Source organism: Acinonyx jubatus, chromosome A1 (genome assembly GCF_027475565.1).
Source record: "Acinonyx jubatus isolate Ajub_Pintada_27869175 chromosome A1, VMU_Ajub_asm_v1.0, whole genome shotgun sequence".
NCBI lineage: Eukaryota > Metazoa > Chordata > Mammalia > Carnivora > Felidae > Acinonyx > Acinonyx jubatus.
Genome location: NC_069380.1, coordinates 81,278,696 through 81,303,714, shown reverse-complemented (window position 1 = coordinate 81,303,714; position 25,019 = coordinate 81,278,696). Strand labels below are relative to the sequence as shown.

The following is a 25,019-nucleotide window of genomic DNA, read 5'->3' as shown; positions in this document are numbered from 1 at the left end:
GCAGGAAAAGAAGTTAAAAGCAAGACCTCTTAAGTGCTGGGTTAGCCCACTCATTTGCAAGAAGGTTCCACAAAGTGCTAGTGTCTTCATTGCCTTTTGTCGGTGTAGGTGATTACTGTGAGGGTGACACTGGCTCCCTTTTCCCCCAGGATGTGTGACAGCTCCTGGCCGGAGAGGCTCCTGATGTGAGCCTCGCCTTTGCTACCGGCAGCCCCGGTGCCCGCAGTGCTGAGCCTGTCCCCACAGCTGCTCCAGGACCCGGCCCTGGTGCAGCCACCTTCTGCCTCCTCTCACCTGCTCGCATTTGCATTGCCATGTGAGGGGAAGGGGCCGACCGCACGGTCCTGGCCTGCAGCCCCCGTCTTGTCTTCCTGCAGAGCGGGGGCTCCGGTGGCCCCTTACGTGGGAGCTGCCCACGCTTTTCGGGGCGGTAACGTTTGCTGAGTCGTGAGGGCAGGTTACAAGACTTTGTTCCCCAAACGGCCTGGAATATATGGACATAAATGTCAATGTGGTTATTTGCGGGGGAGGGAGAGTGGGATTCTGGGGAGGTATTTTTGTTGTTTTGTTTGTATGCTTTGGTTTTGCTTTTTTACATAAAGTTAGGAGTTAGACAGTAAAATAACCACTTTCTGGAGCCAAGTGACAAGGTGCGCTAGCTTGCTATCGCGTTGGTGGGCATGGGCGTGGTGACAGCACCTCACATCCTTCTTGCTGAGAACGTCCCAGTGCAAGATGGTGGAGTGGGTGCGTGTATGCCTCGTGGGCCTGTGACCCGGGAGTGTCTTCTGCTCACCCTGAAAGGTACAGATTGCTCAGAAGACAGCACCGCAATGTGGTGGGGGTGACTAAACCAGGGAAGACCCCAGATGCTGAATCTGAAAGGGACGGGAAGGAGTCTGTGATTTGGGAAGACACACTTCATTTTCTATAAGTTGTCAGTAAAGACCAAGTTGTTGGTGAGCAGACACTGACTTTGATTCATGAGGCTACATGCGTAACATTTTCTCCTGACGTTTACTCTTATCTCCAATTTCTCCACTTAAAGTTAAAAAAAAAAGTTTTTTGGACATAAATGCGGACTTTAGGCCCAGACATTTCTTGCCAGCTGGAGTAGATCCTGGGGTGCTGCAGGCAGGGATCCTAACCCACCACGGTCCTGGGGCGCTCCAGGCGGGGAACCGTCCCCCCTACCATGGTCGGTCCTGGGGCGCTCCAGGCAGGGAATCGTTCCCTCCCCTCACCTTCACCCGGTTCTGGGGCGCTCCAGGAAACATCTCTAGTTTGGGTCCTGGTGCCGCGGGAAGAGTGTGAACAGCCCCCTGCGTGTGTTTCCTGCCTGGTCCCGTGCCTGCCCAGTGCTGACCTGAGGCCCCTCCGGCCCCACCTGCCAGGCCAACACCCTTGAGTGTCCTCAGTGTCCCTGTGGTCGGCAGTAGCCACTGTGGACCCTTCGGTGCTGCACTGCCAGTGCAGGCAGTGACTGACCCAGGTGACAAGTGTGTGGGGTCCAGGCAGGACACTTCTGCCCACCCAGCATTGGGACGAAAACTGATCTGATTCTCTCCTTCCTGGTGGAGACGTATCTCCACCCCTCCAGTCCCAGCAGCAAGAGTGCTGTGTGACCCCACATGCAATGAAATTGCATGCAATGAAATGCAATGTATTAGCTTAATGAAATTTTAATCTAGCTTTCAGTTAATGATTTAACCACATGCACGTTTTATTAGCTGAATTCAGAGCTGTTTGGAGATGGGCTGCAGCCCTTTCTAGAAAACCTGCTCTGCCCGCCTGGCTCCCAGTTCGTCCTGGGCCGTGAGGTGGGCCCCACATTCCCACTGGGAGCCCGGACCTGCTGCTTCTGGGTGCTCTGACCTCAACGGGCCTTCTCCGTGGCACATCCATCGCTCAGACTGTTACAAAGACCGTCCTAAGAATGGACGTCTCACGGAGTGACTCAGGGCAGCGTTCCTTATTCTTTCCTTCCCGTCTCCATCAAATCTGCCAGCGACCCCAGCTGAGGCAGCCCTGCCCCTCCCCCTGCCCCCACCCTGGACGTTGGGAAATTAGGGACAAGCGCAAGGTTTCCCACGGGTCCCAGCCGAGGCCCCGTGTGAACCGCTGGGCTGTGGGAGGAGCGGAGGGGCCACAGGTGGTTCCTCCTTGTTGGAGATTGGTCTGGAGGTGTTTTGTTTGTGAGCGATCCCTTGATGCTGTGAAGCTCCATCCAAGTTTCTCCTGCTGTTACTGAGGGAAAGAGCTCGTCACCCTGGCCAGCCTCAGAGGTGGGTGCCACGGCATGCGTGACTTTCTCCGTCAGGCAGCAGCATTTAGGGCAAGCCGGGTCCTTCGGGTTGCTTTTCTGGAGCCCCGAGGCTGCAAGTGCGGGCTGACTGTGTGGGGCATTAATCGCACGTCTGACAGCTGCTGACCTTGGTCGGGGCAAAGTGGGGTCTGTGCAGAGAGATGCCCCAGGTTAAGACACTAATGGGAAGGAAGGGGAGGCTGGGAGCTGGGGCCCCTTTGAGTTCACCAGAAAGCAGATACTGTCCTGCCAGGCACACAGAGAAGGGCAGGGATGGAGAAGGCTTCAGTTTCCTTCTCTTTGCAAACATACTTCCACTTCTGCTGCCCGTGAAGGGGGTGGGGTTGTTTGGATGACCATGCCAGTGTGTCCTGGGCTGGGGGACAATCAGGGGAGGGGTACTGACGGCGAGGCCCGGCCCACTCACACCCCGCGTGGGTCTGCTGCCGTCCACCGTCCTGTCCCCACAGTGCCACAGCTGGTCTTTCTGAAAGGCCTTGCTGCCTGGGCGGCCTCAGCTCCTTAGGGCAGGGTCCCTCCCACATTTCGGAAAAGGCGGGACCACACACCCATCCTTGCCCATTGATGACCGATACTATTAACCACGTTGTGGTGTTTCCAGTTAACAAGGTATTTCTCATGTGCTGCGTGTCAGTTATTTGTCTCCTGAGCTGCAACACAAATTTGAAAGTTCTCAGTGGATGAATATCCTGAACACAGATGGGCGTTAAGAGAGCCTGGGCCAGAGGCGTTTCAGCGGACACACTCATGCTCGTGCGGCTGCTGTTGAGCCGGCGGAAGCAGCATGCTTAGTTTACCATCAGACCAGCCAGGTTTGTGAATGCTGCTGAGAATCGTGTGGGTAGGTGTGGGCTGAATCTGTCCCCACTTTCTGGAGGGGCGTTCTGCACCACAGCCTTTGGACCGCGAGCACCCTTCTGCCGTGGGGGTCCTTCTTGGGCAGGTGGCCAGCCACAGCCCCCCCGCTGCCGCTCCAGACGGTGAGGCAGGAAGGCGCCCGCGCCCGTCAGGGTTGGCGAGGGAGAATCAAGCTGCTGTGCTCACTCACACCTCAGGTGCTCTTTGGCGACAGACTTGTTATGTACTTGTTTGGAAAGTGGTCCATGGCATGATATCAAAGGAAAAAGCAGACTGTGTATCAGGATGCATCGTGTAATCCCACTTCTATCTAAAAATATGCACCCCCTTGGGGCGCCTGGGTGGCTCAGTCGGTTAAGCGTCCGACTTCAGCTCAGGTCACGATCTCGCGGTCCGTGAGTTCGAGCCCCGCGTCGGGCTCTGGGCTGATGACTCAGAGCCTGGAGCCTGCTTCCGATTCTGTGTCTCCCTCTCTCTCTGCCCCTCCCCCGTTCATGCTCTGTCTCTCTCTGTCTCAAAAATAAATAAACATTAAAAAAAATTAAAAAAAATAAAAATAAAAATATGCACCCCCATCTATATCTGCCTTTGGTCTATATTCATATATCTCCAGAGGAAAAATCTAGCAGGATATCCCCTATAATGCTAACTCTGGCTTTCACTTTCTGACTTCTTTATGTATTTTTAAAATTTTGTTTTTTTTTTAAATTTTTAAACATTTATTCATTTTTCAGAGACAAAGCGTGAGTGGGGACAGGGGCAGAGAGGGAGGGAGACACAGAATCCGAAGCAGGCTTCAGACTCTGAGCTGTCAGCAAAGAGCCTGACGTGGGGCTCGAACCCACGAACTGCGAGATCATGACCTGAGTCGAAGTCGGACGCTTAACCAACTGAGCCACCCAGGCACCCTGAAATTTTGTTTTTTTTTTTAATTTTTTTACATTTATTCATTTTTGAGAGACAGAGAGAGACAGAGCACAAGCAGGGGAGGAGCAGAGAGAGAGGGAGACACAGAATGAGAAGCAGGCTTCAGGCTCTGAGCTGTCAGCACAGAACCTGACGCAGGGCTTGAACTCACGAGCTGTGAGATCATGACCTGAGCCAAAGTCGGACGCCTAACCGACTGAGCCACCCAGGCGCCCCTGAAATTTTGGTTTTTTAAAAAATAGCGTTATTGAGACATAATCCACATGCCATACAACTATTTAAAATGTACAGCTCTGTGGGTTTAGTATATTTGGGGTTGTAGCTCACACCGCAGTCAATGTGGGACATTTTTGTCTCCCTCAAAGAAGCCCATCCCCTCTGCTGCCCCCCATTTCCTGCCGGTACCCTGCTCTCTGGCAGCCACCGGTAGACTTTCTGTCTCCCCACATTTGCCTGTTTGGGGCATTTCATGCAGATGGAATCACACTGTGTGTGGCCTTTTGTGGCTTCTCTCCCTGAGCGTCATGATTTCAAGGTGCACCCACGTGGCAGCAGGTGGCAAATCGTGTCTCCTTCCCGTGGCTGATGATATTCCCCTGTGTGGACTGACCACACCTTGTGTATCCTTTCCTCTGTTGGCGGATTTTTGGGTTGTTTCACTTTTTGGCTGGTACGAACACTGCTGTAAACTTTCATGTGCAAGTATTTGTGCGGACGTGTGTTTCCCCTGCTCTGGGCATGGGGGTTGTTGGGCCGCATGCTTACTCTGTTTACCGCTTTGAGGAGCTGCCACTGTTTGCCCAAGTGGCGCCCCGTGTTATGTTCCTGCAGGCAACATGTCAGGGTTCACACTTGTTTTCTGTCTTTTCAGTTCTGGCCATCCTCGTGAGCCTACTTTTGACTTTATAATGCAAAATTCTCAATACAGTTTCATTCTTAAGAAGAAAAAGCTATTTCTTGCTTTTAGTTAACAGTTATAGGTAACATTCCTATCCACAAATGTGTGTGTTTTTTAAAGCAAACAGTTCAGGCCAAAGGGAGCAAAGCACAGGGCAGTTCCAAGAACATCCGTGTAAGTCTAATTAGGAATCAACACACGGGGAAGACAGTGTCTTCCCTGGGTGCCTTTGCTCCACTGGGGAAGGACAGGTGTGGTCACCGGGGACCTAGTACCTGCAGACAGAGACTTGGAGCACAGGCCTGGGCTCTATCAGATGCCACCAGCCCCTCAGGGCACGGGCTTGCTGCCCAGGGCCGGGCATCACCTGGAGTGTGGCTCCCTATGGCCTCTAAGATGAAGCCTGGCCCCACGTGGCATGCCTGAGGGTGCAAGGTGGGGTTCTGCACCACTGAAGGGATCTGTATGCTGCCCATGTGTAACGTGTGGTTGGTTCAGAGACCGTAATGACCTGGCAGCTTGTGTTAGACACTCATGTGGGTGTGGGATTAAAGATTCCTGCTTTGTGGCCCCTCACCCTGGAGAGGGTTCTCAGGGGACAGGGTCAGGGCAGCCACGTTTTCTCCAAGCCTGTGCAGGTAGTTCTGACTTGCAGCCTGAGTGAAGACGGCTCCATGTGGAGAGCAAACACCAGAGTCCCACACGCTGGGATTGGGGGCCCAGGCCAGGGCACTGACCTGCTCCTCGCTTCTGCCTCATGTCGAGCATGAGCCTGGGACAGGACTCAGGCAGCCTATCCCAGCCATGCAGAGAGGACAGAGGCCTGACCGCACCCTCTGCCCCCCCCAAGGGGCTGGTGCGTCCCCTACCTGGGGGGCTGGCCTGACCACACCCTCTGCCCCCCATCCAGGGGCTGGTGCATCCCCAACCTGGGGGGCTGGCCTGACCACACCCTCTGCCCCCCATCCAGGGAATGGTGCATCCCCTACCTGGGGGGCTGGCATCAACAAACCAACAGTCGTGGGTCTGTTTTCCTCATGGGGTCTCCTTCTAGCCCCAGCACGGACCCATACGCTTCATCCTTCTGGGGCCACCGGGCCCTGCTGAGCTGATCCCAGGGCCCATATGTTCCATCCTTCTGGGGCCACCGGGCCATGCTGAGCTGATCCCAGGGCCCATACGCTCTGTCTGTCCGTCCTTCCATGCTGAGCTGATCCACTTACGGAGTGAGTCGAGATGAGGCCCATGAGCTTCAGGAGCTGGGTAATTTTGACTGACGTGTCAAGTGCCTATGTTTTAGGATATTTCATTATTTCCTGCTGGAGCAGAATGGTAGGAAGCAGACACCAACTGAGCCACATGGAACCACGGCACATCGTGCCACAGAAACACCGTATCCCAGGGGCCTGTGGCATTGGTCAGTTCTGAGAGGCACCATCTTGTTACGGCTAATTAACGTGTGAGCAGTCCTTCCTTATGCTGTCTGCAGGGGACATCTGACTTCAGAGATGCCTAAGCATGGGGTGGGGGTCATCTCAGGACTGGTGATGAGTGAGCTGACACCGCCCCCTCCCTTTTTCTCCAGGGCACATCTGTGTCCCTCCCTGTAAACTTCCACTCCGGGCACCACTGTCCCTCTTCACCTTTCCAGCTTGAGCAGGAGCAAACGTGGCTCGTTTTCTAACCAACGTAGCACGCTGTTCTAGCTCTTCCTTGACTGATTATGTTTCCTGCTGTGGACCCTAGCTGTGAGCGTGCGTGGGGTAGACACACCAAAGTCCGAGGCAGCTGTGTGTGTGCTGCAGTGATCTGCTGACCACCTTGTCAGCAGCTGCAACCGGCCTGATGTAGGGCTGTTTTCAGTGTACGTCCTCTGTCCACAAGCCACATTTGCTGACCTCAGCCCTGCCCACCCAGAGCACCTGGGGTCTGTTTAATGACAGGGCCTCTGGATTTCTGCCCAAACTGAGTGTTCTGCGCAGTGACTCACGCACAGGGTCTGTGTGGAGGCTCAGCTTGGTGGGCAGGGGTCCTCTCCCCTGTGAGAAGTACGGGTTTCACCCCAACTTCTGGGACAAAAGGGGCATGGTCTGAAACTGGGACACCGAGTTTTCCTTGAATGCATAAAAGGGGCCTGCCAGCTGCTGCCCCAGACACTCAGAGTGTTGCAGCGGTCCTGGGCACACACAGTGGGCGCAACTCTTACTGCGTGGAGCTCCCCGCCAGCATAGCAGGCCACTCGCGCAGTGTGACATGTAAAGGTGAGGTGACACACGTGTGCCCTAGGCTGGTGCTCAGTCTTCAGGCTCCCGCACCTGCCGGCAGATAGCAAGGCCGCGGCTCCCACAGTCTAACAGAGCCCATTCTGTTTATTTCTCAGCCCTTTCTACGGAGAAGACTTCTACTGCGAAATTCCTCGGAATTTTCGGCACCTGTCATTTTACATTTTCGATAGAGATGTTTTCCGGAGGGATTCCATCATAGGTAGGTACTGAAATGGATGTTTTCTTCACTTCTTCTGCCTCTTCTGGATGGGATCTTATTCTGGCCAGCCACCGGTGTCTCCTCCAGGTCCTCTGCTTGGAGCCAGCGGTGCCCATCAGCATTCTTGGGCTGGCCTCTCTGGCCGTGCAGAGTGGCGGTGGGGAGTGGCAGTGATCACAGGGCTGGCCTAGCTGTGGCGAGGTGCCTGGGGCAGGCCTCCCGAGTCCCCCGTGCCCTGGATGGGCCTCCTGAGTCCTCTGTGGCATGGATGGGCCTCCCTGGATGGGCCTCCTGTGTCGTCCGTGGCAGGGACAAGCTGCCTAAGTCCCTCCTACCCATCAGCGTGTAGAGAAACTTCACACCATGAATTCACATGGCAGACACCAGGCCACACTGGCAAAGGCTTCAGAGCTGTCCTTCAAAGTCAGGGTACAGAGACCCCCTAGCCTGTCCCCAAATGACTTCCAAGGGCTCCTCTGAGGAACCAGTGTATAGAGGACACCTCCCACTTCCCCAGGCTGTCCCTGTCCCTGACTCTTGACTCCCTCCATGGGGATTGGGACAGTACTGGGGCTCTCAGAGGTGCAAGCATCTCAGGGGAGTACTGCTGGAAAGGAAGGAGGGCCTACCCAATCAAGAGGGTACTTGTCCCAGGAAAACCCTATTCATGTTCCTGTGGCATGAAAACTAGGAATTGAGAGGCTAAGTGTGGGCACAAGTGTAGTTGCTGAATTCCAGGCCCCATGTGATGCCCGTGTTGTGGCCATGGCTGCTCCTGGGGCGGCGTTTGGGGGACTTAGCTCTGCAATAGAGCATTTGAATCATGAAGTGTTCATGCCTCTCTCCTGCGCTCTCTTGGGGCATCCGGCTGCAGAGAAGGTCACCTGCACAGCCAATGAGGGGTATTTCTGTCCCAGACAGTAGCCCTGAGGCAGTAGTGACCCCCCCCGCCCCCACCTCCGCATCCTCCGGCCTCATGCTGTCCAGCTGCCGCCCCAGCTGGCTGTTTCTCTGCTGCGTCCTTGGTGCCCAGCCTTCAGTGTGGCTGCCCCACAGCCCCCTGTGGTTGTCATGCTGAACTGGTGGTGGCCCAAGGTTCCTCATCACCAGGTAAAACCCACACCTGCCCCTTCCTCACCTTCCTGACTGACCCACCAAGACCCAGTACCCTGCACTACCCTGGAGTCCACTTTTCTCCCATCCCAGGGGTGGCCCCGACCCTCTGCACTCTGCTTGGACCATGGCCGCAGAGCTTGCCTCTCTCTCCCTCCATCCTTCCGTTCTCCCACAGCTTCCAGAGCTGCTCTTTCTTCATGCCGGCCATCGGCACCTCCTCCCTGTGAGCAGCTGACCACTGGCATCCCTCTGCACCTACGAGAAAGCTCAGGACAGTCTGGACCCAGCAGTGACTGTTGTGTCTCTCCCTAACATCCGGCTTTGGCTTGGGAGACAGTCACCAAACATTTGTTGAAAGACAATATAACGTACCTCCATACATTATATTTATCCCATTTTAGAAATTCAGTGTTTTATAGACACTCACCCTCCTGAAGAAACCCTTTTCTGGGGCTACATGCTTCCATTGTAGAGCCTGATTAATATTTTAAAAAAAAAAAAAAAGGAAGAAAGGAAGGGAAAGGGAGGGAAGGAGAAGAAAGGAGGGAAGAAAAAGGAGAGAAGGGAAGGAAGGAAGGGAGGGAGGAATTGTCAAGCTTGTAGCTGTACTGCTGGATGTGGCTCAGAGAGGAAAGTCTGTACTCCTTAGCATGCATTGAAGACCTTTCATAATCTGACCCAAATTGTTATCTGGACTAAACCTCTCAATGTCCACAGGAGCCTCTCTGTCTCCATTCACACACATAAGCACGGCCCCCACTGTGCATCCACACAGACCACCACCATCATGGGGGTGCCTGCCACACCTTCCTAACGCAAGAAGGCTCTAAACGCGCCTCCATTTCCTGACATCTGACTAGCCTGTGGTGATGAGCTCGTGTGCAGCCTGTCTTCGGGGGCTGAGCCTGAAACTCCATGATTTTGTGGGGCTCCTCAACTGTTAGCTGATCCTAACAGTTAAAAGGAAACTAACATGTATTGGATGCAGGTACATGCCAGACACTGTGCCAGTATTTTCATGGGCATAACCCCTGGAACTAGGTACCGCCTGCACTTGCTAAAGAAGAAGCAGCAGGCTCAGAGAGGGTAAGATACTTGCCTGAAGATGCACAGCTAGCACGTGTGCTAAGCATCTCCTGTCGTTTTTGTAGGGGAGTGGTTACCAGTGTTAGCAGAGGCATGGGAGGATGGGGTGTGTCCGCACCTGCTTTGGTCCTCCCTGCCAAAGACCCTTTAGTGGGGCTCCTGCGCATCACCCCAGAACCTGCTCTCGCTCTGGATCCCCTTTGCATCCTGCTGGTGTGTGATAGGTCTTCATTCCGAGCATCAGATGTCATCCAGTACCCAGAGGCTTCCCAGATGGTTTCCGTGTTGACTCAGACTACCCTATAATGAAGAAGATTTGATTTATCTTTGGAGACATAGGAAAGCTTTTTTGAGTGGTAATCTTAAGGATAAAAAATTATATTTGCACATTTAAATTTTTTTTAATGTTTGTGTATTTATTTTGAGAGAGAGAGCAGGAGCAGGGGAAGGACAGAGAGAGGGAGAGACAGAATCCCAAGCAGGCTTCATGGCAGCATGGAGCCTGATGCAGGGCTCGAACTCAAGAGCTGTGAGATCATGACCCAAGCTGAAATCAAGAGTTGGACTTACAACTGACTGAGCCCCCAGGTGCCCTACTTTTTCACATTTCAATCAGAGAAACTGCTCAAATGGTTGTGGGTTATGTCTCCTCAAAATAATCAAATAAGCTGTCTCTTTAAGGCATCTGCCATTAAAAATTTTTTTTTAATGTTTATTTATTTTTGAGAGAGAGACACACACAGAGCATGATCAGGGGAGGGGCAGAGAGAGGGGGACTCAGAATCTGAAGCAGGCTCCAGGCTCCGAGCCGTCAGCACAGAGCCTGATGCAGGGCTCGAACCCACGAACTGCAAGATATGACCTGAGCCGAAGTCGGACACTTAACCAATGGAGCTCCCAGGCGCCCCAGGCCTCTGCCATTTTTAAAGGTAACCAGCAGCATAATGGCTTAGCAGTCTTGGTGGCGTTGAAACTGCTATGTCGGCAGTTGAATGTCGATGCCCTGCCACCATTTTTGCAGCTGTAGAAATAATCAACGACCTGGGTCTCCAGGGAGAGACTAAAGTTAGGACTAGTGATTATGTTGTTACCACGATGAGAGTATAAATTCATGCCATGGGATCAATCACAGTGTCACTGGCTTCTTGGGGTTTCTGATGTCGGGTCTGATGGCATCGCACACCTGGAGGAAACCACACTCATCTCCAGGCTCCCTGGTGCCGCACGAGTGTCCCGGTGGAGGTGCCCACTGGAAACACATAGTCCAGACTCTGGAGCTTAATAGCGAGGGCTGATTACAGAACCCCAGAGCTGCAGGAGCAGGGTGCCGCTACCTGGTCCAGGTGCCCTCCCTCCAGTCCACCCTGTGCCCCCATGGGCTGAAGGTCAGCTGCAGGCGAGAAACATCCAGAGTGGGTTTGGGGGTAACTGGAAGTGACCTGCGCGGGAGGGTGCACATCAGCTGCGATCCCTACATCACATGGTCAGTAGCCTGGGGTTTCCTGGGCCAGAGAAGGTTAGCACCAGAAGGAGTTGATATCAAGCAGGGTTTCCAGCCAAGCGGCCTGAGTGTGTTGAGGAGCCATGGTTCAGTAGCTGCTTTCAGTGCTTCTCGTGCACAGGGGATGTCCTTTAACCCGGACGCGGCTGCTAGACACACTGAAGTGTGGCTGCTCTCCTTTGGGGTAGAATTGCACCAACACAGAGCCGTCCTGTGGTGCAGACCAAGGCTCCGAACGGCATTGATGGTTTTGGTGACCAAAACAAGGAAGTGTGTTTAGTCCATGCTACTTGGTACGGGGGATTCTAGTGAACGGTCCCTGTGCCCCTTGGATCGCTCCTGGGCTCTCCTTCTCCCCCTCCACCCACCCAGCCTCCAGTTAGGTCTGGGCTGGCAGGATTGGGGGGTGGGGCAGAGGCTGGGGCGTTCCCCACTCTCCCACCTCTGGCTCTGGTGGCCACCCCTGCCCAGGGTCCTCCCAAGGCCCCTCTTCCTCTGGGGGACCTGGCTCAAACCACTGTCTCTCCAGCTGTCCCTCCAGCCCAGGACTGGCAGCAGCTTCCTCCAGATTCTCTACCAAAGGGGAGAGGCAGAAACAAGACCTTTATTCTTTTGTTTATAACGAGGTTTACTGAAGTATGATTTTTATGCTGTGCAATGCACCTCCTTTAGGCGTGGAGTCTGACAGGTGTTGACAGCCGTGTTAATGGTCCACAGTTAAGACTTCTTTCCATCCCCCAGAGCTTCCCTGCGGCCTCTTTTGACGCACTCCCTATACCCTCAGCGCCCGCAACGATGCATGTGGCATCTATTTCTACAGTCTTACCTTTTCCAGAATGTCACACAAATGGAGCCACACAGTACGTGGGCCGCCATGTCTGGCTTCCTTCATCTAGTATGCTCCCCTCACCGAGCATCCCTTTGTACACATGTGCTGCTATTTACCACTTCAGCACTGGATGGAAGTGAGGGTTGTTTCCAATTTTTAGTGGTTGTGAATAAAGCTGCTGGCAACATTCTTATCGTTATACCAGGTCTTTATATTGACACGTGTTTTTGTTTCTCTTGGAAGATTCCTAAGAGGCAGATTGCCAGGGCGTCTAAGTGTTGAAAGATGGCAGAATTTGCCATCCCCAAATACACACTTTGGCATAAGGATTACTTTGAGCTGAAGGCAGTTGAGAATAAGCAGGCACAAGAAAAGATCTCCAGCCTGCCCTAAAAGTAGGACATGAACTTGCCAGAAGTTAATCACCGAGATGACCCTAGAGTTAGCCTCAAGGTGACACCAGAGGGGTCTATGTGACACCCTTCTCTCTACTCACCCCTTGTGCCCTGGAAACCTGAAGGCCTTTCCTTGGTGTCTCTTCGAAATTTGTCATTGTTTCAGGTTAAGATGTTGCATTAGCACAAGTCCCTGTGCACTGCTGAGTTTCCCCCATGTAGATCTGAGAGACATGTTGGTAAACTTCTGTTTGTTGTTCTCTTGTTCATCTTTCCTCTGTTGCAGAGCCCTAGAGAACCTAGAAGGGTAGGAGGAAAAAGGTTCCCCCTCCACTGTGGTGTGTGTCTGCCCCTGGTAGAGACTGCCACGCCGTGCTCCTCCGTGACTGTGCCATCTTGAATTCTCTGCAGCTGCGTGAGAGCCCCAGGAACCACACAGCCTCTCCACACACTCAGAGTTGGCACTTTTAATTTTTAACCCATTTTTGTCATTCTAATATGTGTGTAGGATCTCACTGCGGTTTTTACTGCATTTTCATGATGAAGAATGAGGCATGTTTTCATACGTCTACCATCTATATCTCTTCTTTGGTGAATTGTCCAAATCTTTTGCCCTTTTAACTGGGTTGTTTTATTACAGAGTTGTTAAAGTTTTTTGTGTATTCTGGATACAAGTGCTTCATTGGATCATTTGTTTTACAAATATTTTCTTCCCTTTGTTCATTTTCTTACCAGTGTCTCTTGAAGGCCAGAAGTTTTTAATTTTGATGAAGTCCAATTAGTCAAAATTCTTTCTTTAATTGTTTATATTTTTGATGTCATATCTAAGAAATCTTTGCCTACTCCAGGGCTGTGAAGATTTCCTCTTCATCCTCCTCCTTCTTTTTTGTAGAAAGCTTATGGTTTTAGCTCCTACATTTATATCTATTCCAGGTGAATTGCACACGTGGCACAAAGTTCATTTTTTTTCTCGTAAATGTCGGGTTGTGGCACCCTTGTTTGCTGAAGGACCATCCAGCAATGGTTTATCCATTGAGTTACCCTGATGCCTTCCTGAAAACCACCAACTTCATATGCACGGGTCTGTTTCTGGTCCTCTGTCCTGGTCCGTTGGTCTGTGATCCTTGCCTGGCCCTGGTGCCCGCTGTCTCGGCGCCTGTAGCCTCAAATCCAGTCTCAAGTCAGTGGTGTGAGCATGTCAACTGTTCTTTTCCAAACTTGTTTTGCTGTTTAGGCCCTTCGAGTTGTGACTCACATTTTTTAATCCACTTCTCAATTTCCAACACCACTGAGATTGTATAGGTGTGTAGATTAATTTGGAGGAGAATTAACATCTTAGCATCTCTTTGGACCCTCTAATAGGGCACATGCTTGGTCTTCTCTTAATCTCTCTCATCAGCGTTTGTGATAGGTTTTCAGTATATGCGTCATATGTATAAATATATACATATATATATATATACACACACATACACACACATATGTGTGTGTGTGTGTGTGTGTGTGTATTTATCCTTATGTATTTTATGGTTTTGATGGAGTAGACAAAGATTTCTTAGGTAGCACACCAGAGGCACAAGACATAAAAGCATCATTTTGTGAATGGTACTGTTTTTTTTTTATTTCAATTCTTTTTTGAGAGAGAGAGAGACCAAGAGGGCACGAGTGTGTGAGTGGAGGAGCAGAGGGAGAGAGAGAATATTAAGCAGACTCCACATTGTTAGTGCAGAGCCCCATGTGGGGCTCGATCTCACAGCCCTGAGATCATGACCTGAGCCAAAATCAAGAGTCAGACACTTAGCCAACTGAGCCACCCAGGTGCCCCTTTATTTCACTTTTTGTTCTCATTGCTTGCATGCACAAGTACAATTGATCTTTATGTATTACTTTGCATTCTGTGGTTTTGCTGAACACACCTGTTCTACTATCTTTTCCTATAGATTCTTCAAACATTTCTTCCTTTCTAGGGTACGTGCCCTTGCTTCTTTTTCTTGCCTCCGTGCGCTAGCTAGGACGCCGGGGTGAACTGGAGTGATACGAGCAGCATCCCTGCCGCCGGCTCATTTCAGGAAGCGTCTGTCTGTCCCTCATTAAGTCAGCTTAATCTTCCTGCAGGTTTCTATATCCACCTTCCCCCACGTCCTCTCACCCTCTGTACCAGGTTCTCCACGTCACCTGCCCTCTTGTGCCACCTGACATATGCTGTCTTCTGAACAGACCCTCACAGGTGTAGCACCCCAGAGAGGAAATAAGCCTGGGCTTTTTACTGTGTTAAGGCAGGCAGCACCACCACTGTGAGACAGTGAGGCCCAGAGTGGCTCAGTGACCTTTTGCTGTCATTCAGATAGATGGGGACACATTTAAGTAGATATTATAGTTTGTAGGTTAGGTATTGTCTCCAAACGGCACTTAGAAACTCTAATATATGCGTTTAAAAAGGACACATTAGTATACTGTGTAAGCCTGGATGTGTAAGCTGTAGGGTTCACATAAGCATTAAAGACGCGGCTCTTCCCTGTTCCGACTAAAGCTCATAAAAACATTGCAGTTACTTAAAATTTCAAACCTCACACGTAACCCTCCCATCCAGCTGCACTAATCATAGTCTGAAGGTTTATTTTTTTTCAATGAAATATATTGCTCAATTCAATTCCAAAAATTGTTTTCACATGGCTTTATTCCATGGACTCAGAATCACATTCCCGTGGCGAGGAAAAGGGATCGGTCTGCAGGAGCTGCAGAGAGGAAGGATGGTGTTTTCTCGCCAGTCTGCCTGGTGGCCATGTGTGGGGGTGGTGGGGGGTGGTCGGAGGCCCGAGACCCAGCAGGCCAGGTGCTGGGGGCGGGGAGGACTGAGGTGGGGAAGGAGTGGGGTTCCCGAGGGAGCCATCCTGCCCCATGACGATGCTGCTGGAGGGGATCCCGCGTGGCCTGTAAGTTGGGCTTCTGTTGCATTTCTGTGGCGCCTTTGTGTGCTGCATGTCCCTGGCTCTGCACCTGCCTCTCGCCGTCTGTCTTCTCCCTTCCGTGGCCACCTGTCAACTGCCAGCAGTGGCTTTGATATGTCATGCGGTCTGTGGCTGTGCAGGGTCCTCCAGGTGAGAACTGAACCAGTGGGGTCCAGGTGGTCAGTGGCATTGCCACTGCATCCGCTTCTCGGGGGGCGGGGGGACACTGGTGCTGGCTGTGCCAGTGAGCCCAGTGGCATGATTCCAGGGTCTTTCCCAGGGCTGTTTTCCGGCTGGGAGGTGCGAGGTGCTGTGACCTTCTCTTTGGGAATATGGAGCCACACAAATATGCCAAAATGATGAATGGCCAATGGACAGGTGCATGGGGGCTGAAGGCAGCAATGGTGGGAGTCAGTTGTCCCAAGTCCCCAGGCCCCAGCCCTCTGGCACTTGGACAGGCTTCTTGGCACGTATGTTGCCTTCCAAGTACCCCTCTGTGCCCAGTGGGTAAGTCTCATGGGGTCTGGAGTCCCAGGTTGGAGGAAACCTTTCTCTCTGCCCACCGAGGTTCTCCCTGTGACACTGGACTCAGAGAGAGTTTAACAAGAGAGTTAACACCTGTGGCATATGTCACGCAGGGGACACCTCAGTGACGGCTTGTTCCAAGAGCAGGCTGGACGGTCTGTGTCCAGAGCAGCGACCAGACGAGGGGGAAAGAGTTTGGGCCTCCAAGGGTGGCAGACTGGGAGGCGAGCACATGGGGGTTAGTGGAGTTAGGGCTGTTTGTGCAGGACCATCCTGGGGGCACCCCTCTGACCTCCTCACCATAACACCTCCTGGGCGAGGGTCCACGGCAGCCCCTGCTCCTCAGACGTTTCCTGGGCTACGGGGGGCGGACAGCCAAGGGAGCTCTGGGACGGCTTCTTCCTGCACCTGCCTCCAGCTCACTCACTTGCCTCCAGCTCAGAGCAGCCTATTCTGAGGCAGCCTGTTCTGAGCTCCCTGGGACCAGACAGATGGGCAGGCTTTTCTTCTCCTAAAACCTCGAATCAAGGAGTAGAATGGGTAGCCCCAGCCAGGTCCCATGTGAGGCTTTCCGGAGGAAATGTGGCATGTACTGACCCGCTGGAAGGAAGACAGCACGGTGTTATTGGTTTACCCAGTTACCTGTTCTGGACGATGCCGCTGCGAAGCCTGGCGGTGGTGGTGGAGAGCCCCGCTTGTTGTTTCGGGGGTTTGTCCCCTCGTTTGACTGCTTTTCTTCTGCGTGTGTGTTGTAGGGAAGGTGGCCATCCAGAAGGAGGACCTGCCCAAGTACCACAACAGGGACACGTGGTTCCAGCTGCAGCACGTGGATGCAGACTCTGAAGTGCAGGTGAGGTCTCGGTGGGGCCTGTGGGAGGGGCTGCGGGGTGGCTGCAGAGACAGATGCAGGACTGGGATCCTAACAGGGAGCGATGGTTAGCAAGCGTGTCCTCTTATCCACAATGCGCCTAGGCCTGTTCACCGTGTTCATTCTTTCGGTTGTTGTCGCACTTTGACATGTGTGAAGCATAAAATTGGAAAGGACAGTAATTACACAGAACTGAAGGTGAACAGAAAATATGGGCAAGCAAAAGCAAAGCTGGGGCAGGAGCGAACGCACAGCCTCGCACTGCGGGTCCCAGTTGCCGGAAGGGCCTGCGTGCATTTCCAGCTCCCACATGTAGCAAAGGAGGGTTTGGAGAGAAGGGAAGTGACCAGTCACCGAGTTTCCTGTCGTCTGAAGCATCCCCTGGGCTCTTCTCGGTCATGTGTTATTAGGGACTGACCCCCTGCCCGGGCGTGGGGAGGCTGTGGGGTTCTAGTTCCCAACCCTCCCGTCACTATGATGGGGCACTGCCCATGCCCACACCAAGCATCTGGGACCACACGGTGGGAGGGTGGCCCACAGCCTCTCTTCTCCCTCGACCTTGCTTGTGTGGCTTCCAGCTGAGCTCCTAAGCCCGCGCTGGTGTCTGCAATCCACAAGCGGGAGGATAGCGCACCGCCGCGACACCAGGACACGGGAGCACTGTTGTCAGTGGTCCTGGGAGTCGCCAGGGCTTGGCCAGGGTATGGGAGCCAGCACAGGGTCTGGCATAGGCAGGCCTGGCTGCAAGCCCAGTGCCCCCATCCACCAGTGAAATATGTCGGCGGGGCCCCCAGCAAGCCTCATTTCCTCATATGTAAAATGGGGTTTTGTGAATACTGGACGGGACCTGATGTGCGGCAAGGTGGTCCCTCGGACAGAATCCCCAAAGTAGGTAGCTGCTGAGGACCCCGCTCTGCCCGGCACATCTCACCCATAGGCACCTGGCCCGGCATTTGGGGGCCTGGCTGGCTGCTTGTCCCCACACTTCCTTGTAGACCCTCAGCCTTGGTTGAGCTGTGAGGGTGAAGGCAGAGCGTCCAGTTTCCGTGTGCTGTGGGGCCCCTGGTAGCCCCTGCGATCAATCCACAGACTTGGAGAAAGAGGCAGGGGGAGGGAAGGGTTGAGGAGCTGAGCCCAAGAAAGATGTTGTCTCAGTGGCTTACACTGAATTCTGGCCAAGGGGCCCACACGTGCCGCAGAAATCAGTAGACACACAGCTACTGCGGAATCCCCGTGTGTGCCCAGATTCCAAGAGCAGCTGTAGCAGTGACAATGAGCTAATTAACACCAGGAGCACACGGGCCGCCCTGGTGCTTCCGTCTGCAGACAGAAGGCTACAGGGCCACGTGCCATTCCTGCCTTTTGATTTGGCGGTTTCCCCATGACTTTTGTTCAGCAGTGGAACAGGCTGTGGCGGTGACGAGGACTCCTCCTCCAGCAGCCGGCCACGATGTGTCTTCACTGCGTTCTTCACACTGGGCCAGCCCTGGTTTAAGTCTGACTTCATTGTCAAGTGTAGCTTTTCTTTTTTCTCCCCTTGTTTTTAAACTTAACTTTTAATTTCGAAATGCTTACAGATTCATAGACAGTCCCAGAAAATAGTACACAGGCAAACACAGGCAATGATGATTAGCAAACTGTGTGCTCTCCTATTTATCCTTAAAGACAAAACCAAGTGAAGAAAGGCCTGTGTTCCTTCATGCCGTTTTCCTCATGGCAACATCCTGTGTAACTGGCCACAGCCGGGACACGGACATTCTGCAGTGCACAGACCTCAGATCTCACCGCTTTTACATGTCTGCACACGTACAGTGTGTGCGTGCACGTGCAAATCACATATGTATCCCGTGCATTTCATCGTGTGTGGAGGTCTGTGCAACCACCGCCACAGTCAGGGTCCAGAACCACTCCGTCACCACAAACCTTATAAATGCGGTGTGTATGTTGATTGTACTGTGCTGTGTGGAACATCCAGACTGTTTCATAACTGGTGCCTTTCATGTGCCTGTGGACCAGGACCTTGTCCTCCTGAGCCCGACCCTTACACCCTCCAGATGGGGTGTGCCTGTAGCTGGGCCAGCTTCCTAGGGATCAGCGTTACGAGCAGCAAATGGGCATTGCTGGTACTGGGGAGATAGAGGAAGGACTGTGTGTATTGAGTGCCCGCCAAGGTCCAGGCCCTGTGCTGAGGGTTTTATTTAGGGTACTTCGATCTCAGAGTACCTGCCTAGGAAGCAGTCATAACTGCGGAGGGAGCAGTGGTTCCTACATTCAAACTGGCCCGTAAAAGTGCAGCACAATCTTTTGCCTACAGCTGTTTCATCCTGAAATGTCTCATTTACGATTTTTAGAAGGGCAGAGGATGGTATATGGTTTCTTGAATCCATCGGTTCTGCAATTCATATGTAAAGGCATGCGTCAGAAAGAAAGTGCCAGAAAACTGGGGCCAACAAGAGATCAAGGAATCAAAGTAATGGGGGAAAAGGCAATTAAAAATTTCTTGATTCCTTCTGGAACTGATGTTTGTTAAAGTCTCTGGAAAATCATTTTATTCACAAGAATTAGTTGCTCTGTTCTTTCCCTGACCCTGGGTGAGAGGATCAGAACCACGCGGTTGGCAGGGACGGGTGCTTCTCCGTATTGCAAGGGGAGGGAGTCGGTCCCCACCAATCACCTGAGCGGGCACAGGGACCCTTCCCCAGCTCCTCCAAGGACACCCAGCTGCCACTGAGCTCTGCCACGTGCTCTGTGGTCTCTGCAGACTTGCCATTGAAGTGTGCATCCAGAAAACTCTGACAGCAAACCCTGGCCGTCTTCCAGCACCTTTAGTGTGGCTGGAAACCCCAGGAATTTCGTCTATCCTCTGTGTCAGACAACCCTGCTTGAAGGACTTGCCAAGAGCCAGTAGCTGTCTGCATTGAGGGCCCAGCTCTGAATCTTCCTGTGGGTTTGGGGAAGTGAGGGAGGCAAGGACTGGCCTCCACGTGCCGTTTCTGACTGGTCCTTGGCTTCTGTGTTCACGGGAGTCTCGCCTGCTCTCAGCACCACCAAGGTCCGAGTGCTTGGTGACCAGGGGCCCTCCTGTGCGCTGACTCCGGGCCCGGCCTCCTGGCGTGTGGACCGGGGCTTGACCGGGAGGGTGCAGTCTGCTGCTGTCATCGCAGCTCGTGGTCAAGGCCCTCTCTCCAGGCCAGGGATCTGATGCTTTCCTGAGAAAAATGTGTGGGAACCACTGTGATTTTCTTTCTTAGGTGATAAACTTTTTCAATTTTATGTTCGCAGAAAACTGACCAGAAAGTAGAAGGGACTCCCATGTCCTTGCCCCACTAGGCCTCTATTGTTAGTATCCTTGTGGCGCATTAGCTGCCTCCAGGAGCTAGAGTGTAACAATAGGAGAGATTCTTATCCTCCGTTCACAGAGGGTCATTCTTTGTCCTGAGTTCCACTGGTGTGACAAAGGTGCCCCCGGAGCCGCCGGTTCAGAACCCACAGGATGGCTTCGCAGCAGCACCAGTGATGGCCCCTTTCATTCTGTTATTAGTAATTTGTGTTTTCTATTTTCTTAGCCTAGCTAGAGGTTTAATCAGTTTTATTGATCGTTAAAAAACAAACAAAAACAGCTTTTGGTTTTGTTGATTTTTTCTATTGATTTTCTGTTTTCAGTTTTGTTGATTTCTGCTCTTGCTCTTCTCTTTCCAGTTTCCTTAGATTATTGAGGTTAGATCTTTTGTCTCGAATGTGTGCGGTCACTGCTATAAATTTCCCAGCAAGCACTGCTTTCACTGTATCCCATACATTGTGATAAGTTTTATTTTCATTTTCACTTATGAAAAGAAATAAAATCAAATATCTCTCAGTTGCTCTTGAGACTTTTTCTTTGGTCTGTTATTTGGAAGTATGCTGTTCAATCTTCAAATATTTGGGGATTTTAAGCTGTCTTTCTGATAGTGATTTGTATTTCAAGTTCCGATCCAAGAGCAGACGTTGTGTGATTTATGGCCCAGGGCTGGCCCGCTGGTGGGTCCTGATGTGGATGGGCCCCTTTCTGCAGCGGGACAGGGTGTTTATGGGCAGCGGCTGGGCCGCAGGTCCGGGTGTTCATCTCCCAGTTGCTTTTTAAACTTCTTACTATCACCGTTCACGTTGAATAAAAATGGGAAAAGCTATGCAGTCAGCATTTTGTAACGCGCTGCTCCAAGGTTTTTCTCCTCACAGATGCAGGGCCCTTGGGAGGAGTCGCCTGCCCAGCAGGGCCCCACCTACTGCCCTCGGCTCAGCACGTGGGGCCTGTGACTAGGCCTCTAAGGGGGGAGCCTCTGCTGAGATCAAAACAAGCCCAGGGTCAGATTCTTCGAGGGCGGGGGTGGCGTTTAGTGGGTGTCAAATGCTGTGCAGAGGCGAGCTGGAGAACCCACACTTCCTGTCTTTCCGGGGGGGGGGGGGGGTGGAGGGTGTGGCACCCCTGTGCCCTTGCGTGTAGGTGTTTGTGGCCGGGTTGTTTGTGAGGGCGGTGGTGTGTCACCCACAGGGCACGGGGCACGCCCTTAACCTGTGTCTGGCTTCGGATGTGAACTTCTGAACTGCAGATTTATTGCGTTAACTTTGGGAGGAGAGGGGAGGAGTCCTTTCAGTGATGTTCTGAGTTTGTACTGTTTTGTGTAACTTCGATCCGTCCTCTCCCTAGTCTCCCGAATATGGTGGCAGCATGCGTTAGCCAACAGCATCTACCCTCTCAGTGGGAAGGTGCTCCCCTCAGCATCTGCCCCCTTGCTGGGGAGGTGCTCCCCTCAAAATCTGCCCCCTCGCTGGGGAGGTGTTCCTCTCAGCGTCTGCCCCCCTCGGTGCGGAGGTGCACCCCCTGGAGAGGAAGCTCAGCAGCGGAGCAGCGGGGCCCGCTGTGTGGATGTGCGGGTCCTCTTCTGGGACAAACCGGAAATGGGGCTGTGGGTCGTCGTTGGTGGGGTTGTCTCAGCCCGGACACGTCCCCACTTGTCAGAAGCCTCTCAGAAGTAGTGACGTGATTCCCGAACGGCCGTGGCGACTTTAAGGTTTCGCGGCTGGGAATGCAGGTTGCGGGCGTCAACCGGGAGCAGCCTGTTAGGGGTACGTCCTTCCTCTGCTCGCTCAGGTGGAGCATTTGCTGAGTGGTCGGGTTTGAAGGGTGGCGAGGGGGGCGTGGGCGACGACGGTGTGGGTGAGGGGGGCGTGGGCGGCGTGCTGGGCGAGAGGGCGTGGATGATGTGCGCGACGAGGGGATCAGGGGTGGTGTGCGGGGGTGGGGGACATGCGCGACGAGGGGGAGTGGGCGGCCTGCGCCTCGCACCCTCACCTTGGCAGATGGCAGCGCCTGCCTCAGGGCGCCGGCGGGGAGCCCGGAACCTGACCCGACTCCGCGCAAGGGAGCTGCAGGATGCGGCCCGCCAGGGTCACTGCTGGCAGCGTGGGCGTGTGTTTGCCGCACCTGCAGAGCCGGCGACACCGAGGCCCACCCCTCCCAGGCTGGGTGGATGGGGTGGTGTGCGTCCTGGAGCCTGCTGTGTGCACGCTTGTCATGGGAGGGGCGCTCTGGGCCAGAAGCTCCCAGGGCTTTGGGAAGGGCCCATTGACCCCTTGGGAAGCGCGGTGCTCAGGAGGTATTCCTGGAGTTATGTGCGTGGCCGGAGCCCGTCAGCGCCTCTGCAGATACGGGGTGAGTGCCCTGGACACCGGATGTTGCCCAGGGTCACACAGGTGTGATGCTGCTCTGGACCCACCATCCATCACTTCCCCTTCCTGAGACCATTTGTCCTGCAGGTGAGGGAAGGGCCAGAAAGGGCAGCGCCTGGGGCACATCAGGGGCACGTCAGGTCTCCCGTGTCAGTGTTGTGGGTGAGCCAGAGGACCCGGGAGGCTGGCCTCCACGCCGCTGGGCAAGCAGGGCCCTGTGCAGGTGTCTCCGCAGCTGCAGGAGAACCCAGGAGGCCACTGGGGGCGCTGCTGAGCAGTCCTGCCCATGCTTTCCTCCAGTCCATCCGTCCATCCGTCTGTCAGTCTGGGGCCCTGGATTCTTCTAGCACAAGGCAGCCTTCAGAGGGCCCTCCCCAAGTTGCAGAGTCTAGAAGTTTCAGTCAGAAGGGACCTTGGAGATTATCCAGCTCAGCCTCCTTTTCTAATTAAAAAGAGCGTTAATTTTAACGTTGTGTGTACTCCTAGAAATATGTCAGTGTGTCACACCTGCTACTGTTGCATGTTTCTTAGGAACAGCCTCCTCTCTTCTTCGCAGTCCCCTCTCCTCTTCCCTCTCCTGACCCCTGACCCCTGATGGTAACCTGGTTGGGTCCTCCAGCTGGGCCGACGTTGGCAGAGACGTAGATGCAGGCAGAAACACAGCACTGGTCTTGCTCTCAAAATTCCAGCCACCTCTGCTCCCCTGTCCTTCAGAAGCATCCATGGGCATTAACTTCCTGCCTGGGGCACAGGACTGAGATCCCCTGGCCTGGTGTCCAGGCCACACACACACAGACACACATACACATGTACTGAGGCGATGGGGCAGGTGTCTGATGCAGGCACCTGTTGTATGAAGGGATGCAGATAAAAGCAAGCAAACATGTTGGGGAGGCTGCTTTCTCTGGCACCTTGTGCCTTTTGACTTCTTTCTTCTGAAACAGCGGTCTGCTGTCCTTAAAGCTGGGAGTGCAATGTGCCTGTTGGGCTGGACCCTTTAACTCGGGGGTAGCTGTGCCTTATCTGGAGCCCTGGGATCTGAGTGGGGTGGGGGCAGCACTGTGGATGCTGCATGCGGTCAGACACAGCTTCACGTTTATGAGCAGAGACTCTGGGGAGCTCTCCCCTACGCGTGGCCAGCGCCTCGTGACCCTCTGTCCTTATGCCTTTCAGGGCAAGGTCCACCTGGAGCTGAGGCTGAGTGAGGTCATCACTGACACGGGCGTCGTCTGCCACAAGCTGGCCACGCGGTAAGACATGGACACCTGGTCTTCGCGAAGTAGTAACTCTGACCCAGGACGGGTCCTTGTTTTTCAAACAAATGAGTCAGAAATCCCAAAGTCGGTGATTCCCCACAATGACAGTGTTTTTAGAGGTTCTGGCACATTGTTCTTAAAATCCTCAGTAAAGCAAATGCTAGAGGTAATGAATTTGGCTTTTGTCAATAGCCATACTTACTCAGGGGGACATTTAGGCAAAGAGGGTGCTGTCTCACCCAGGGCGATACAGGTGAGGAAACAGTGCAGAGGTGTGTCCGAGGCCTGTCGGCAGAGCTAGGGCCTGCACTCCGAATCCAGGGCTCCATCTACCCTGTAACGCTTGGTGAGTGTGAATGTCTGTGCACGTGTCTAAGCAGGTGAGGCTCTTGACATTTAGGGTCACGGATCCCATAGAGGAGGGGGCCGAGGACTCTTGGGAGATGCCCGGACACACGCACAAGCTCGCATTGTGTGCAGGGTCCTTGCCCTGTTACCCCAGTGAGACCTCGGGGCACACACACCCTGGCCAAGACCATGTTCTCTCACTGCCTGCCCCATGGGCCCCACATTTGTTTTTACCGACGACACCTGCAGTAGTTGGGGGTCCCGTGGGAGGGCGTCAGAGTGCCATCTGGCCCATCTGTCTGTGGCTGGCATGTATGTCCTGAGTGAAGGGCGGTGGGGAGGGAGTCTCTGAAGAGGAAGTGAAGAGTGAAGGTTCACAGAAATCAGGAGAGAGACCAGACGTTCCCGCGTGCTTCATCTTAGGAGAAGACAGTTTCCTGAATTCATCTCTTAACCATCTCTGGCAAAAAGGGCTTCAGTGAGATTGGGCGAGTTCCACTTTAGGATTGTGCTCCCTGTGTCCCTGCATAGGGCCCGGGGTGGGGGCTCGAGGAGGATCCCACATCGTCTGCCACCCTGGGGGGCCCTGGCCTGCTTCCCACAGCATCGTTGGAACCTGTCATCTGGTCACTTCTGGCTGCAGGGGGCACGCATGGGAATGTGTGTAGGACGTGCACAGGACTTGGTGTGGGACATGGGGAGGACACCGTGAGCTTTGTCCTTCGCTACTTCTGTGCTCCTGTTCTTGAAGTAGTTGCTGTGCTCTCAGACCCTGTAGCAGGGAGAGAGAGTTGCCTGTTTCCTTGTTTATTGGTAGGCTTATCTCACCGTGTTCCAAAACAACTTAAGGCTGTTCAGAAAGAGCCTTACGTAGGATAAGAAGTGCACTTTAGAGGTTGGGAGACAGAATGGACCAGGCTGGGCAGAGCACTGAGTCAGGAGGGTGAA

The 25,019-nt window shown here is 53.5% G+C and overlaps 1 protein-coding gene across 3 annotated transcripts in view; it reads left to right on the top strand.

Moving 5' to 3' along the window:
- The window catches only part of RASA3 (RAS p21 protein activator 3), a 119,964-nt gene that overhangs the window by 53,203 nt on the left and 41,742 nt on the right, over positions 1–25,019 (top strand). For 2 of the 3 annotated variants that reach the window (XM_053218253.1, XM_027065290.2), the window contains 3 exons: positions 7,390–7,493; positions 16,649–16,743; positions 23,641–23,717. In XM_053218253.1, the coding sequence (XP_053074228.1) occupies positions 7,390–7,493; positions 16,649–16,743; positions 23,641–23,717 (276 nt within the window). Of the gene's footprint in view, positions 1–7,389; positions 7,494–16,648; positions 16,744–23,640; positions 23,718–25,019 lie in introns of those variants that run through there. The other variant, XM_027065292.2, reaches the window with a different exon arrangement.